The sequence below is a fragment of the Paramisgurnus dabryanus genome, chromosome 6 (genome assembly GCF_030506205.2).
Source record: "Paramisgurnus dabryanus chromosome 6, PD_genome_1.1, whole genome shotgun sequence".
NCBI lineage: Eukaryota > Metazoa > Chordata > Actinopteri > Cypriniformes > Cobitidae > Paramisgurnus > Paramisgurnus dabryanus.
This window is the reverse complement of record NC_133342.1, coordinates 34,978,156-34,995,233: the sequence shown is the minus strand read 5'-3', so window position 1 is coordinate 34,995,233 and position 17,078 is coordinate 34,978,156. Positions and strand designations below refer to the sequence as shown.

Genomic DNA, 17,078 nt, shown 5'->3' with positions numbered 1-17,078 from the left:
TCTGTTTTTCAAATATGGTTGGATTTTTCCCTTTTCAAACTTATAACTTAACTTTTCATGGGGAGAGGCTGTAGACTAACCAAACTAATTGCTACCAGAAACGTTAAAACATGTAAAAGCAGGTCGAGAAGTAATGGTTGGGTGCAGAGGTATGGAACTGTGTGACGCATCCCATCCACTCCTCCATCCATCATGAACTCTCCCAGCAAGCTGTAGCCTGCAGGTTATGGAAGCGTTTCCTTTCATAAGAGGGAAAGGACATGGAGGAATTGGTGTGTTGAAATAAAGGGAGGAGGAAAGTGGGGGGCCGGTCAGATTTAATCTTGAAAAAGTAGAATGTAAAAACTAGCAGTTTAGTGACAGAAAGAAGGAGCTGGGTATTGGGTATAAGGCAGGCCTATATAAAAAGTTTCTCTATGAGACGGTAAAAGAAAGCGAGACTTACATCTTCAGATCCTCACCTAACCGGGTCCATCTGGTCACTTCGGGGGAAATATTTTTCTCATCTTCTATCCTGATCGAATCAAGTATATCGGTGAGTACATCAAGTACATCTCTTTGATTTGTCTTCAGTATTAGCACCAACTTCGATTTTCCATCTCCAATCCATCTCGTAATTGAAACTTTTTCATTTTCACACGTCTCCACTGCTGTAAGGTCAGCTCCGTGTGTAAACGGGGACAAACACGATGACAGCATTGAAGACAGGACAATTACATCATCTTACACTGTCAAAACAAAGTAATCGATACCGAAAAGCTCTGATATTGTTCCATGTTTCATTTTGCTACTTCTTTCTCTGTATTTTTTCACTTGAATTCACATATGGTTTGCTTTTCTTGACACACGCGATGGAAAGCAGATCTTTGTAAGACAAATGAAAATCTGAATATAGAGCATTAGCTTTAGGATAAGCATCTGTGAGTGGCATTCCTGGTAGTTAAGCTCAAAACTTACACGGCATGTTGAAGCACATGTAGTGTGCATGTGTTATCGACTGCTGGCAGGTTATTGGCTGAATCAAAGTATTTGTGTGGTTGAGAATCCTTGGCAGTCCTTAATGCTGGCATGCACTTTAGTTGCTTTCTGGAGGAGAAGGAAAATAAACGATAAAATTAGCTGGATATTTAAAACATTTTTGGATAATTCGTGCACAGACATATTGGGACAGTTTCCCGGACAGAGTTTAGATTAATCTTAATAATATAAGGACATATAAATAAATACCTTACAAAAACATTACTGGTGTGCATCTTGAGATAAAACAATGGCACTATTGTATGTTAAGACATGCCAGTGCAAGCTGTGTCAAACTAGCATTTTAGTCTGGGATTAGGATAAGGCCTGTCCGGGAAACCACCCCATTATGTTTTATTGCCAAATGTTTATGTATTTGTTTATAACGTGATTACGTAAAACTTTATTTTATAACATGATTCATCTTACAAGGCAACCTGAAATAATAAAGCTGATCACATGACTCAACATAACATGACAAAATGAAATGTGTTATTGCGTAGCAATGAAGATTGAAAAAAACATTGCTATACAAGTGAACAGGACCAAAAAGTGTTGTACATGAAAAAGCTTACTCTGTTATAAATTAAGATCATTACTCCTCTGCTATTCTTACCAAATGAAAGCATTTCCCACAGCATGAGTTATTATTGCTATCTGTTTACACCAGGTCTTCTGAAACGTCTCTGATGGAATCAATCAACAGGAGCACCTTCTTTAACAACACAAATGCATCCATACCTGAAGATAAGAGCATCGTAGGTAACATCCCTGCTACCTTTGGTGCCCTCATCCTCAGCATCGTCTTCCTTTTGGGAGTTCCTGGCAACCTCTTTATTATCTGGAGCATCCTGGCACGTGCCCGCAAGCGATCCGTCACCACCCTGCTCATTCTTAACCTGGCCTTTGCGGATGGTTTTCTGATGTGTCTGACTATTTTCTTTATTATATACCTGGCCCAAAAGAAATGGATATTTGGAGCCGTCATGTGCAAACTGCTCTTCTACTTATGTAATACGAACATGTACGCTTCTATTATGATCATTATGCTGATGAGTCTGCACAGATTTGTAGCAGTGGTGTATCCTGGATACTTGAGACCTTGTACTCGGAGGAGGACAGTATTACTTTTGCTCGGGGGCCTGTGGATTGCCGTCTTTCTTTTGGCACTCCCAGCTTTGATATTCAGAGCAGAACAAAAAGAGACCAATTACAATGGGAAGGATCGCATCGTGTGTGCAACCCATCACTCGCAATCACGTCATGTGAGTATTTTGTCTTTGCTTCAATACATATTGATGGAGACGTTAGATGTATACAAAACAAATGTGGAGCTCTAAAGGTGCATTAGATTAGGGGGAGAGCGGGGCACAAACTAGGGATGCACCGATACGGATACTGGTATCGGGTATCGGCCTCGATACCACATTTTCTAAAGTACTCATACTTGTTAAAAGTCCCCCGATACCTGGAATCGATACCACGGTCTGAGAAATGTCTATGTTTGAGCGGTGTGTAAGGGGTTAATGCCTCTTGTGTTGTCCAAAGAGGCAGAGTTTACAACAAACTGGAAAACTAGTCCTTTGTTTTTTTGTTAAATTATATGACTAAAGCTGTTACCTGTACATTTAAATCATGTTTTTTTTTAAGTACTCGGTATCGGTATCGGCAAGTACTGAAATGCAAGTACTAGTACTCGTATTCCAAAAAAGTGGTATCCGTGCATCCCTAGCACAAACTAACGCTTTTTTGGCTTTATCATTCAAAATATATTTAAGTTAGATTAATAATTTTTTTTTACACAATCAACACACACATCTCTGCTACAAATGAACACTTAAAGTTTGTTTGTGGGACCTACCGTTATCATACAATTACACCGAGTAACACAAGTAACAGGAGTGCAAATGTCACAACTACCTCATAGGTGGGGTTAATTGTAACAAACAGAGGGTTTGTTGTAACACCTGCTAGAAAATTTAGTTTAAAGAATCACAAATAATTCTATACAATTTTGTCTATATACTAAAGGTGGATATTGTTTATATCTCTGCCTATAATAGATAGATATCCACACATTTATTTATCCATCCATGATCCTTAATCTAACCATCCTTGTATTATGCATCAATGCATATAAATCAATTTTTTGTAAGGGCTGCACAATTAAGACAAAAAAAATAATAATTGTGATTTATTTCCCCATATATTGTATTAACAGTTATCATTTTGATTAATAGCATTTACATTGTTTTCATTTCATTATCATTGTATACCTGAGACATAATTGTAATTATAAGTTACTACGATTGCTGACAAAATGGCGTTATGTTTTAGGTAACAAGACAGTGATTAAAATAATATAAGGTTGGATTTGGTGACTTACACACCCAACTCAGAAATATAAAGACATAAGATAAAGAAATTTACTTCCAAGCTCCAAAACACTCTTTGTTCAATATCTTAACCAAAACACAGCAAAACAGTGTTTATAAATTCCTAGCGATGGTCGCTGTAGAAGCACTGCAACATGATGCTTGAAACTTTTTCGAATCTTTTGTGTCGAATCAATTGGTTCGGAGTGTGTTTCAAACTGGCCAAGTCACGTGATTTTAGCAAACGAGGCTTCTTTATGTTGTAACTGTTTCGAAAATCCGATGGTTCACCACTATGGGGAGTTGATCACAAATGACCAGTGACTAATATGGTTAGGTGAACTCGGGACAGTTTTATTATGCAAGTTCATAAAACATGCATCCTTCTGACTAATAACACTACCATTTTCTCTGTTTATAGACATATTTAATGACAAAAATGTGTATAATTACAAGGGGAGTTAGTTTTAATCATTTGTTTGCCCTAAACTATACTTTTAATTTTCTCTTAATTAAGTGAAATAATTTTTTTAAACATATCTTAATATGTTCTATTATTTAGCAAAACAAAGTGTAAAATGTTTGGACAGATCTGCTTTTACTCTATTTTGACCAGCAGGTGTCGCCAGCGTGTGTGGTGTTTCGAAAGCTTCGAAAAACTGAATAAATTTTCGAAGCAATTGGTTCAATTGATTCGATCCAAGTCCACAGCTGTATTATACATTGAAACCTAAATGTTAAAGGACAAGTTCGGTATTTTACACTGCAAGCCCTGTTTTCAGATTGTTTATGATGAAATAGAACAGTTTTGACTGAGATTTCGACATATGCGGCTGCCCCGAGATTTATCGGGTGTTTGTTTTTCACCTCCCACCTCTACAATGGGTCTATAGGTTCACTGGAACAATCCTTCCTAAAATGCATTAAACTTTCGTTTACAAAGACGTGAAACTCACAGAGTGGTCAGGGGTGTTCACTGATATGCTCACACAAAAATCGCTGCAAAAGATGCTTTCCAACAGGTGTTTTAGCATTCGTTGTAAACTTGTGGACCTATTTTTCCAAACGCCTCACACCCGTACATTCTTCCGCTGAGAGCTTGAATAATAAACACTCCAGCCCAGTTGGTGGCGATAATCCACCTTTGCCAATTGCAAGAATACAAACAAAGATCCCGGCGCGGAGTAATAGCGTACCTTACAGCACATCTAATACAAGTCAATGGAGTTGGACAAAAACTACGATAAAACCTGTTGGAAAGCATCTTTTGCAGCGATTTTTGTGTGAGCATACCAGTGAACAGCCCTGACCACTCGGTGAGTTTCACGTCTTTGTAAACAAAAGCTTAATGCATTTAAGGAAGGATTGTTCCTGTGCACCTATAAAGCCATTATAGAGGTGGGAGGTGATACAAAAAACACCTGAAAATTCTCAGGCCAGCATCATTGATCCAAATTTCAGTCAAAACCGTTCCATTTCACCATAAACAATCTGAAAACAGGGCTTTAAGTGTAAAATACCAAACTTGTCCTTTAAAGCTTACTGCACCTTTAAAAACATAATTTTTTTTATACTTACTGTATTCTTACATTATTACCAATTTATATGACTACACTGTATAAATTCAGTAGAAATTACACTTTTACTGGCAGCCATTAGCCAGCAACTTACTGTATATTTAAATTTATGTTATTTACTGGCAATGTTTTATTTTTAAGTTAAATGAACACTAAACATTAACAATTCTTTGTATTTACAGAATAAAACTATTTAAAAATATAAAAATAAAATCACAGCCTTATGCAAAGCATTCTGGGAACCAAAATCTGAATGAAAAACAAAGGTTGAAGAGGACTTCTGGTTCCCAGAATGCTTTGCATAAGGCTGTTATTTTAGATTTATAGAACTTTGAACAAACTGTTGCCAGTAAATAACAAATAAAAATCTACAGTAAGTTACTGGAAAACAGCTGCATAACTACAGCTAATTTTTTACAGTGTATCTTTGTTTATTATCATGCACTGATATATTTTATCATTTTTAAACAGGCGGTTTTCCAATACACCCTTGAGACAACTGTGGGCTTCTTGGTACCATATGCTGTAATAGTTATCAGTTATGTTTGTATCCTCCGCCGCCTCAGAGAGACCAAATTCAAAAGGAGGATTCGAAGCGAGAACCTTATTCAAGCAATTATTGTGACATTCTGCATTTTCTGGTTGCCCTATCATTTTATTAATATATTTCAAGTAAGTCATCCCTTATCTCAATCACCCTGTGCTAATATGCCAAAAAAATCTGTAATAAGCAAGGTATAAATTTTTACCATTTACCTTTTGGTCAGGTGATTGCAGCAATTACCCCAGAGGGATCGCCGGTCAAAAATAAGTAAGTGCTATTAAAGATCTGAGAATATGTTTTGTCAGTCTTTGCATAGCATTAACCATTTCATGTTTTCTTTACCCAGACTGGATAAAATCTGGCAATCAGGACGCACCGTTACCTCTGCTCTAGCTTTTATCAGCAGTTGTGCCAATCCCGTCCTCTACACCTTTGCTGGACGCTCCTATATTAAAGCTGATGGACTGGCATTCATGGCTAGACTGTTTGAAGGCACTGTGCTCGACTCCAATTCACGAAGAATAGACACATTATCACCCTCTACAACTGACAGTCCATTAGCACTGGGGCGCAGAAAAAACACTGGACTTTAAATTGTATTTAATAAAACTTGTCATACAGTAGGTTGCCTCAAGAAGCACACTTAAGTTATTTGTATTAATTTAACTTCAGTTACAAATGGGCTAGTCTAGTGCACATAGACGTACACATACACCCGCTTACTTTGTTTGCTCCCATAGATTTACAGATCTGTACAGTGTTGTTATACATTTACCAGGCCTGAAGAGAGAAGTTAATGTAAACAGTGGAATAGCAGAAATGGTTTACCAAAATTGGACCTGAATTATCTGTAGTGTTATGTCAATACAGAACACAAGGAACAACCAGGCGTTGAGTCACATTTGCTATTGTATATAAAGAAGTTTGCTGCTGGATGCAAGACTAAGGCTGTATCTGAAACCGCATACTTTCCTACTATATAGTGAGAGTATGTGCCAAAAGTAGTATGTCCGAATCCATAAAACTAACATATAAGAGTAGGCGAGAAGTACGATGACCAACTTCTCCCAGCTGAATTCGATGGACACTTTTCTATCCCATGAGGCCATTGGTGAATGAAAAGCTACAGAACCGATGCTGGTAGGTCACATGACAACAATAACATGGTGAATGTAGTATGTCCAGATTTCATACTATATAGAAAGAACTTCTGAGAGTGGAAAGTACTTAATAGTATGCGATTTCAGACGCAGCCCAAAAGCGTCACTCCAGGGACAATAAAACCCAAGCTTATTTTCTCAAAACAAAAAAATAAAACATTCATCTGAATATATATTTAATTTGTATTCATTTATTTATTGTGGCACTTCAGTGAATACTCAAGGACAAGACATAAAACATTGCACATTACAATAAAAAAAAATAAGCAATATAGTTTATCAGCACTATTTATTAATTTTAGTTAATAATGCCAACACAATTATGCATGTAAGTTCATCGTGCATTATAACAATTACAACTTTGAGTTTATAAGCCTATACTGAAACAAACATTCATAAAAGACTAATAAACACTGTAGAAATAGCTCATTGCTAGTTTTTGTTAGATAATGCATTAACTAATGTTAAAGGGACAGTTCACACAAAAATGAAAATTGTCAACATTACACTTAATTTTTTTTGATGACCACAAAGGAAGATATTTTGAGTAAAGTTTAAAACCAAACCGATCATGAGACCCATTCACTTCCATAGTATTTTTTTCCTACTATAGAAGTGAATGGGGCTCATGATTGGTTTAGTTACAAAATTTTTTTGTTCTTATGACCACAAAGGAAATTTATACAGGTTTGTAACAACATGAGAGTGAGTAAACGGAAATGTAATTAAATATGTATAGTGCTTTTTGCTACATATAGTATCATTATGTTTCCTGTAACATTCAAAATTATTAATCATGACAGTGTTTAGGAGAACATATAATAGGTATGTTTGATCAGTTAAGTATGTTAAATTTCTTTTCTTAATTGCGTTAAACTGTTGTAGTAAAAAAGCTTTAGTGTGAAGATTGTTATTTTGGGAATTATGCGCTAGAATGGAGTTTTATGCACATTCCGGGTGCAGAATTGATGCACCGAAATTATCCTCACATGGGAATCCTTGCACCTCTATGGAAAGTGCATAACTGTTAAAACACAAAGATAATAGATGCATTGTGTAATCAGCACAAAGTGAATTGCATCCATCCAACGGCTTATAAAATCAGATCTTTAAAATAACCTTCAGTTATCTTGTGTCCGCTTCACCAGTGGATTAACTCAGTTTGCGAGTAAGTTACAGTGTTTCTGTTATCCTAAATATCTTTTAATGTGGTTTGTTCCTTCACATGAAGCTATTGAGTGTATAAAAAGACTTTGAATATAGTGCATAAAACGTTTATGGTGCTTTTATAATACTTCGTCCTTTTAACGCTTTCACCGCCAGCGTTTTTAAAAAAAGTTGCCAGCCAGCGCCAGCGTTTTTCATGATTTTCACCAAAGTTTAATGCCTTCCAGAAAATGTTCTTCTTCAAATATATAAACATACAATATACCAAATGAAAGAACAGACCCTCTGCTTTAAAAAAAAAAAAAACGTTTTATCCTACCTTCAGTGGTTCTTTTGTAATCAGTTTTTGAATATGGGTAGGGTAGCCACCTAGTGGATAATAGCGGTATTGCGGAAAGACGGAAATACTCGTCATTGGCGGGGAAGCATTTTCTCTAAATTGACGAGATATCTCGTCAATGGCGGGGAAAGAGTTAATAGCTTGTCAGTAACAACCACGCTAACACACATATCGGAATTGGATCTGTCATGTTGTCGGTCCTCGACCCGATGTTCGATCCAGCTAAAAAGCCCGGATCGGACCAGATACCGATCCAGAATATCGGATCAGGAAAATTCTCATTTTTGGGTGAACTATCCCTTTAACAAACACAACCTTATTGTTAAATGTTACCCAGTTATGTTTGTCTGGAACACTGAAACAAAAAATGAAGAGGAACCAAATGAACTCACAAATTAACCAAATAAACAGCAGAAAGCCCTAAATGGGTGTTGTTTACATTCACTGGTCACATGGGAGGTAAATACCTAAAGAACACAAAAATTACACAATGTGAACTTTTAATAAAGAAACAGTAATACGCATTGGTTTTAAAGCCTTATATGAGAAATGGTTTCACGTCAAACAGACAACAGAGTGTAACATTACATACCTTTTTAAACACACCTCCATGCTTCGTAGTATAAACACCTGTAACAGATTTAGTAAACATGTTAAAATATTACAAAAAAAAGTACAGTTATCAGAGCATAAGGTAAAACTGAGACTAGCACACAACTAATCAACATCGCATGTAACATTAAAGACCCATGAAATTTAAACTACAATACCAGCACACACACATTAAACAGAATTGAGCAAAACTACAACATTCACGGCTTTGATCCGCAACTCAACCCGATCAGTGCAGTAAGATTGTAATCATCAGTTTCAGGTGAAACACGGACTGCAGAAATCATCATTTCTGGGTTGAGCAGCAGATACAGCTGTGAGAGATAAACACTGTATTAACTATAACCTACTGCACACTATCTGGGTGTAGTTAAACTACGATGTACCTGGCGTTTCCACACCCAGCCACACTTAACAAGACATATGTGATGGGTTTAAAAAAGTCTTTATGGTCACGTTCATGAAAAGCATCTTTAAATAAGGAAATCTGCCATTCACAACATCCTTAACTTTGTGTTTAAAATATGCAAGTTGCCTTCAATGTGATATTTTCTTGGTAAGTGATGGGTCATACAATTTCTCCAAACCCAAGATAAACCTGTGTGGCAAATATTGATGCAAAACGTTTTTAAAACAATGTTTCTCGCAAGTGAAAGAGCACACATACAGTAAGATGCAACATACCTTTAAAAAACACCCTTTAAGTTTCACAGCGGAAAGACCTGAGGAGAATTAGAAAACATGGTAAAATTACAAATCAAATGAGTAAAGTTGGAACATGAAGACAATCGCTAGCTTTCATAGGAATCACAATGCAACACATGAACACTGAAGTAGTGTTCGATTTAGATACATCACACAAACTATAATAAAACTGAAACTTAATTCAGATCAAAACTACAACACTTCTGAATACTATATAGCGCAACACAACCCGATCAGTGCAGTAAGATTGTAATCATGAGTTTCAGGTGAAACACGGACTGCAAAAATCATCATTTCTGGGTTGAGAAGCGGACTTAAAACTAAACCGCCATGAGAGAAATAAACATTGGAACGTTACCACAAACCATATCCTACATCTGGATGTAGTTAAACTATGCACCTGCCATTTCCACAAAGCAGTGAAACATGTTCCCCACACGATACACATTTGAACTTAAGATTATTAAATGTTTAAGACGTATAAATGAAGAGATAAACTTACGGGTATGTGCGTCACATCGTTATTTGCATCTTTATCTCTGAAGGCTGCACAAATCTTTTGGTCCGTTTTATGTAACGTTGGTTATTTAAATGATCGGAAAGGCAACCAGTCGTTTCCTACATCGCTTCCTTTTTGTCTAAATGCGTAAAGTGCCATTATATCAGATATACGTTTGTTTTGTTACCTGTAAGATTGCTAATATAGCAATTAGATAATTTATTTCTAATTAAATATTTTTATATCTTCTAACTAATGCTACGTTACTCAATGTATCTCGAAAGGAAAAGAAGGTAGTTGTAGCACGAGGCGGTATTTATCTAACCCTAATAAACCACGTGTTTCTTTGGAAAAAACCCGCTTCCGGTTGTGGCCATTGGCTGTCCATTATAAATAACAATAAGGGTGAAACTATTTCAGTGAAGTCAGTTCCTATGTGATAAAATGGAAAATGATCAATGTATTTTAGTTGTATTGTCAGTTGACATAATTTAATTATATTTAAAACATTACTCATGGGCCTAAATTATTATATTACACAAAAAATATTATAAAAGTTAGCAGTAAATATTGTACTAAAAGAGTACCAAGAGTAAGAAATATTTTTAATATCATATTATACATTTCTTACAGTTCTTACAGTTTCCTTTGAACAGTTAAATGAAACAATTTTTGTGTTAAACTCAATCTTCATGCGGCGCCACAAGAACCGATAGGCGCTTGACATCAAAGTATCGCGAGAGCGATTCGAAAGCAGACTTCTCCGTATGATTTCTTGATTAGCTCTCGCGGTATTTCAACGTCATCCGCCTGTCAGTTCTTATGGCGCTGTCGAACTGATCTAATGCGAACGACTCCATTGTTTTCAAGGAAGGTAACTGAAGTATTTCCCCTACCAATATGGCTGCGGCTCGGCTCCGTTATGTTTTCATCACGTGGTAAGTATACGAAACTATTTTCCGTTTAACCTTCGTAGACAGAAACATGTAACGTTAGTGGATTTCTTCTGGGCAAGACAACGGATTCTACATTACAGACATAATGAGATTTGTAATAGGTACATTGCATGTATCCTTTTTGCGTTAGTGCGTGCTATAGACTATATATAATAGCTGACAATATTTACTAGTGTGTTGCTTATAGAGTTGGAAACACAATTCTTCAGTACAATATTAGCCACAACAACCATTGACGATTGCATGTGATATTGCCTTATTAGTCACACTTGACTTCATTCAATGTTTCGTTGTTTAAAAGTAACTTAAGTTTTATTCCATGTGATTTGTTTTGTAACTGCACTGTCTGGCGCATGCGCATCTAACGTACTCGTGCTTGCAAGCCAAATTACACAAACATTACGTTATAAATAACGTTTATTGTCATTAAAGTCAATGAAGCTCCATGTTTCTTACTGTTCTCTTTTGATAGGTGGAGGTTCAGGGTTTGTTGGTCGTGAGCTGACTCGTTTGTTGAAAAGCAAAGGTCATGAAATAACAATCATATCCAGGCAGCCTGGTCCGGGAAAAATAACATGGGTATGGGTGTGATGGTCTAATGTTTTTACACGTAAATACTCAAATTTCTTTCAAATTACTTTCATTTCTGTCAACTCATAAGGCTGAGGTAGCGTCTGGAGGTTTACCGCCATGCGAGGGTGCTGTTAATCTAGCAGGGGAGAATATCATGAACCCCTTGCGATGGTAAGGATTGTTTTTTTTCTTGGCGTTTCATCAGACCAGTGGGTTATGACATCAAAGTATCGCGAGAGCGGACTTCTCTGTGTGCTTTCGAATAGTTCTCGCGGTACTTTGATGTCAACGCTTCATGAAATCAAACTATGCCAATTTAGGTAATCTCCTGAATCGTTTTTTTTTTGTCTTTAAAACATTACTTTATTGTCGTTATTATTATTTTTGCTTACTAGGTGGAATGAGAGTTATAAGAAGGATCTGTTATCCAGCCGTGTAGATACGACCAGAATGCTTGCCCAGGCAATTGCTGCCTCACCTACTCCACCACATTCATGGGTGCTTGTCACAGGAGTTGGTAATGAAACAATGTTGTTTTAAAAATAATCAAACACAATTATATTTTTATATTAGCATACAGACTTTTAACAATCTGTTTAACAAGGTGGATTTTGATTGTGACTTTTCTTTAATTTCGTCCTTAGCATGCTATAAACCTAGTTTTCAAACCCAGTACACTGAGGAAAGCGACTGGACACCGTTTGACTTCCTGTCTCATCTGGTACAGGAGTGGGAGCAAGCAGGGCAACTTCCTGACAACAGTGCTAAGAAAACAAGACAAGTTATCATAAGACCAGGTGTGCAATAAATGTTGCATTCAATGCATTTACATTTATGCAGACACATTTACCCAAAGTGACTTATAGTGCATTTAAGACATACATTTGATTTGAATACACGTTCACTGGGAATCAAACCCATAACCTTTGTGCAGCTAATGCAACACTTTACCAATTGAGCATCACAAACACATTACAAGTGAACGCCAATGCACAATATAAAGGTACACCTTTATATGAGTAATGTTGTTTAACAGTACTGTTTATACTGTAACAGTGTGTTTTCTCCCACTTATGCCCAGGTGCTGTTTTAGGGCGTGATGGTGGTGCCATGAAACAAATGATGATGCCATTTTGGCTTGGCCTCGGAGGGACTCTTGGCTCAGGACGGCAACCCTTCCCCTGGATTCATGTCTCAGACCTCGCTGGAATCATTGCCCATGCACTAGAGCCCCATGAAGAACCACCATCCACAAAGCCAGATATATTTAACGGGGTTGCGCCTGCGATGAATACAAATTATGAGTTCACTAAGGAGTTGGGCAGGGCTCTGAAAAGGCCTACTGTCTTCCCTGTGCCTGGCTTTTTCTTAGATGCCTTCCTGGGTTCTGAGAGAGCTGTTATCCTCACACAAGGACAGAAAGTGGTACCCAAAAGAACTCTTGAGTCAGGCTTTGACTTCAAATACCCAGACCTTACCTCTGCTTTGAAAGAAATTATTGGAGATTAGTGATGCATCATATCCAATAAGACGTCTCAGGGGAGAGAAGAGGCATGGGAATGGAATTGACTGATTGACTTTTCTGCTTAGGAACTATACATGGAAATTGCAATTGTAAATACATTTTACAATAAACGTTGTGTCCTGTGGTATATCTACTTGTTTTTAGTCTTCTCTCATCATTGTACTCATGCAGTAAAAATAGCAAATTTGATCTTTTATTAGATTTTAATCTTTTACTATATTTAACACCATATATTAAATACTTTTCAACACAGCATGTTTAAGGCAGGTTAAGCAACATTATGTGCATCCTAAATAAAGTGTACCTCCTCCTTGGATTATAGGGATAGATTACAAGCACTGTGTTGGTGGTTGTTTATGGCGTTTTAGAATTGGACCAACATATTTTATGATCTTCATTATTCTTAAACCTATAAAAGCAACCCCAAATGTAAGTATTTTTTAAATATACATGGTACACTCGCCTGTTGAAGATTTAATTTTTCTCAGTGGGATTAAGGTCTGCAGAGTTTCCTGGCCATGGACCCAAAATTACAATGTTTTGTTCCCAGAGAAACTTATTACTTTTGCCTTATGGATAATGCATCCTTCTTGCAATCTCAAGGCAAGACTGCCAACAGGGTCTGTGTACTTTTGTGTCCATTCATTTTTCTTTTTTTAACAAGGCAATTTCTTTGTCTTTGGGGCTTAGCATCCATACTATTTTGGTTACAGTATTAGGTGCTCTCCGAGTCCTCTGACAATGTCTGTTGTTCTGCATTAATAGCACCACCATCATCATCCTCTTTCTTACTGTCCTCTTTGTTTTCTGCCTCTCTCTCTCTATGTATCTTTTCAACAAACGTTGTGTGTATTTGAGAATTCTGCTTTGTGATGTTCATCCACCTACAGTTTATTTTTCCCCTTTTTCTTAGCATCATGGTCGTGAACTTCAAGATCAGGTAACTTGCCTCTCATCTTTCTTTTGAACAGAAGCTCAGCGGGACTTTTGCCTGTTGTATTTTGTACAAATCCTCTGTACACAGTGGCATACTTCCAGAGTTCTCTTTGCCAGTCGAGCCCTTCTGACTGTGCAAATCTAATTTTTTTCACTGCTCAACTTCACCATTTTCTTGGGCACATTTAGGTGTTGTTTTCAGGTGTTCCATTTACCTTGCAGAAATCCATGAATTCATCTGATCTGAATTGAGGTCTGTTATCGGACTTCAGTGTGAGTGATCCTCAAGACTATCAATCACTTTTTGTTGCAGTGGTGGAGGTCAGTATGTCATCCTAAATAGTACCTACTGTAATAATCCACTACGACTAGTATTGAGTGATGGCAAGGGTCCAAGTAGATCCACTGGTAGATTTTGGCAATGGTAAAGGTCGCAATGGTTCTGGAGCATCAGGGGGAGGTCAAACAACTTTCAAAATTTCCACTCTCTGTTGCTTTTCTTAGCTCTGTGAGTTCTGAATCTCTGAAGCTTCCTCCCCTTGCCTTGTAGTTAGAGCTCTTGGGGTGGCACTAATGCCCAAAAATCTCACATACTCATCCGATTCATGCAAGTGTTTCTCTCTCATTGCTGTGCTTCCCGGGAGTCATGATAAGGGATCAGCAATGTTTTCTTTTCCTGAAACATAAAAAAAACTTAAAATTACCTTGAAACCCATCGCTCAACACGGCCACAGCGCTTTGATCGTGTACCATATATTATCTCTAATTGCTCATGGTCTGTGACCAAATCAAACTGTCTGCCATACACAGGTATAGCCTCTCTCAGGCCCATACAAGGGCAAGGGCCGTCCTCTCAGTGTGAGAATACAGTCTGATAGACTCCTACTGATGTTGCAAACAGTCACACATTGTCCTTTTTGACACTGTGTCAGTACAGCACTCTACCCTCCAGGGCTAGCATCACACTCAAAAGATCCTTTACATTTATGGCATGCCTGACCTCTCACGGGACATTTTAAATCTCTCGCTAAGTGATCAGTATAACCACATTGATAGCATTGTTTATTCACCTTTCTGCATTCTGTGTGGTGTTTTCCCTTAAAATTTCCTTTCATTAGCTTTCCTCCTTTTTTACAGTTGCGTTCACAGACTCTTTGTCAGGTATAGATGTCTCACTAACCGATGATGCACCCAGATGTTCCTCTATCCATTCACTTTGCAGTAAACAAGTCAAAAATCAAGATGGACAAGATGACAAAATGCCTACGTTATAAGAAGGGCATCATTTTTTGAGAGACAATAAACAGTTTTTTGTATAAAATCTGTAAATTAAAATGCACAAGCATAAGCAATAATACCCAACAAATGGAAAATGTGTGGCTCTTCAAAGAACATTTAATATTTATTTTAATTTTTGTATGCGTATTTATGAAAAAGAAACAGCGTTATGGATGTGACATTTCTCTGTTACAGACATAGTTGCAGATACCGTGGGTGCTCCGGGGCTCGATTCCTGTCATGGCGCTGCCCTGCTGACGACTTGGAGGAGGGTTTCAGCTTCCCTGGTCTTGTTTGTTAATTGTGTTTATGGTCCTGCAATGTAATGTTTTTTTTTTTTTGCTAGATGGGACCTGTTATTTGAATTAGAAGGGGCACCCAAGGCAAAGAAAATGGAAAAGAGGCCTATAGGATTAGCAAGGCTAGTTACAGTATTGTTCAAAATAATAGCAGTACAATGTGACTAACCAGAATAATCAAGGTTTTTAGTATATTTTTTATTGCTACGTGGCAAACAAGTTACCAGTAGGTTCAGTAGATTCTCAGAAAACAAACAAGACCCAGCATTCATGATATGCACGCTCTTAAGGCTGTGCAATTGGGCAATTAGTTGAAAGGGATGTGTTCAAAAAAATAGCAGTGTCTACCTTTGACTGTACAAACTCAAAACTATTTTGTACAAACATTTTTTTTTCTGGGATTTAGCAATCCTGTGAATCACTAAACTAATATTTAGTTGTATGACCACAGTTTTTTAAAACTGCTTGACATCTGTGTGGCATGGAGTCAACCAACTTGTGGCACCTCTCAGCTGTTATTCCACTCCATGATTCTTTAACAATTCATTCACATTTCTTGGTTTTGCTTCAGAAACAGCATTTTTGATATCACCCCACAAGTTCTCAATTGGATTAAGGTCTGGAGATTGGGCTGGCCACTCCATAACATTAATTTTGTTGGTTTGGAACCAAGACTTTGCCCGTTTCCTAGTGTGTTTTGGGTCATTGTCTTGTTGAAACAACCATTTCAAGGGCATGTCCTCTTCAGCATAGGGCAACATGACCTCTTCAAGTATTTTAACATATGCAAACTGATCCATGATCCCTGGTATGCGATAAATAGGCCCAACACCATAGTAGGAGAAACATGCCCATATCATGATGCTTGCACCTCCATGCTTCACTGTGTACTGTGGCTTGAATTCAGAGTTTGGGGGTCGTCTCACAAACTGCCTGTGGCCCTTGGACCCAAAAAGAACAATTTTACTCTCATCAGTCCACAAAATGTTCCTCCATTTCTCTTTAGGCCAGTTAACCTCTTCTGCACATGCCTTTTTTTTAACAGAGGGACTTTGCGGGGGATTCTTGAAAATAGATTATCTTCACACAGACGTCTTCTAACTGTCACAGTACTTACAGGTAACTCCATCCAGACTGTCTTTGATCATCCTGGAGGTGATCATTGGCTGAGCCTTTGCCATTCTGGTTATTCTTCTATCCATTTTGATGGTTGTCTTCCGTTTTCTTCCACGTCTCTTTGGTTTTGCTCTCCATTTTAAGGCATTGGAGATCATTTTAGCTGAACAGCCTATCATTTTTTGCACCTCTTTATAGGTTTTCCCCTCTCCAATCAACTTTTTAATCAAAGTACGCTGTTCTTCTGAACAATGTCTTGAACGACCCATTTTCCCTTAGCTTTCAAATGCATGTTCAACAAGTGTTGGCTTCATCCTTAAATAGGGGCCACCTGATTCACACCTGTTTCTACACAAAATTGATGACCTCAGTGATTGAATGCCACACTGCTATTTTTTT

General features: G+C 37.5%; 2 protein-coding genes and 1 long non-coding RNA gene across 4 annotated transcripts; 2 read left to right on the top strand and 1 right to left on the bottom strand.

The window, feature by feature from the left end:
• Nucleotides 1-223: 223 nt before the first annotated feature.
• On the top strand, nucleotides 224-6,397 carry ltb4r2b (leukotriene B4 receptor 2b). Of its 2 annotated transcripts, none has more exons than XM_065277121.2 (5): nucleotides 224-535; nucleotides 1,688-2,282; nucleotides 5,441-5,641; nucleotides 5,737-5,780; nucleotides 5,860-6,397. In XM_065277121.2, exons 2-5 carry the CDS (start codon nucleotides 1,707-1,709, stop codon nucleotides 6,104-6,106), a joined length of 1,068 nt encoding a protein of 355 aa, XP_065133193.1. In that variant the 5' UTR covers nucleotides 224-535; nucleotides 1,688-1,706; the 3' UTR covers nucleotides 6,107-6,397. The 2 variants fall into 2 exon arrangements, with proteins under 2 accessions (XP_065133193.1, XP_065133194.1); XM_065277122.2 differs by lacking the exon at nucleotides 224-535 and adding an exon at nucleotides 552-741.
• A 2,114-nt stretch (nucleotides 6,398-8,511) lies between these two features.
• Nucleotides 8,512-10,337, bottom strand: LOC135767490 (uncharacterized). The gene is made up of 3 exons (XR_010542031.2): nucleotides 10,000-10,337; nucleotides 8,773-9,514; nucleotides 8,512-8,647 (listed from the first exon to the last, which is right to left on the bottom strand). It is a non-coding gene; the product is annotated as an uncharacterized lncRNA (long non-coding RNA).
• Nucleotides 10,338-10,908: 571 nt separating this feature from the next.
• Nucleotides 10,909-13,179, top strand: sdr39u1 (short chain dehydrogenase/reductase family 39U, member 1). Its single transcript, XM_065277148.1, has 6 exons — nucleotides 10,909-11,053; nucleotides 11,425-11,531; nucleotides 11,614-11,696; nucleotides 11,921-12,042; nucleotides 12,170-12,322; nucleotides 12,607-13,179. The coding sequence occupies exons 1-6, from the start codon at nucleotides 11,038-11,040 to the stop codon at nucleotides 13,032-13,034; spliced, it is 909 nt and encodes a 302-aa protein (XP_065133220.1). The 5' UTR covers nucleotides 10,909-11,037; the 3' UTR covers nucleotides 13,035-13,179.
• Nucleotides 13,180-17,078: the final 3,899 nt, after the last annotated feature.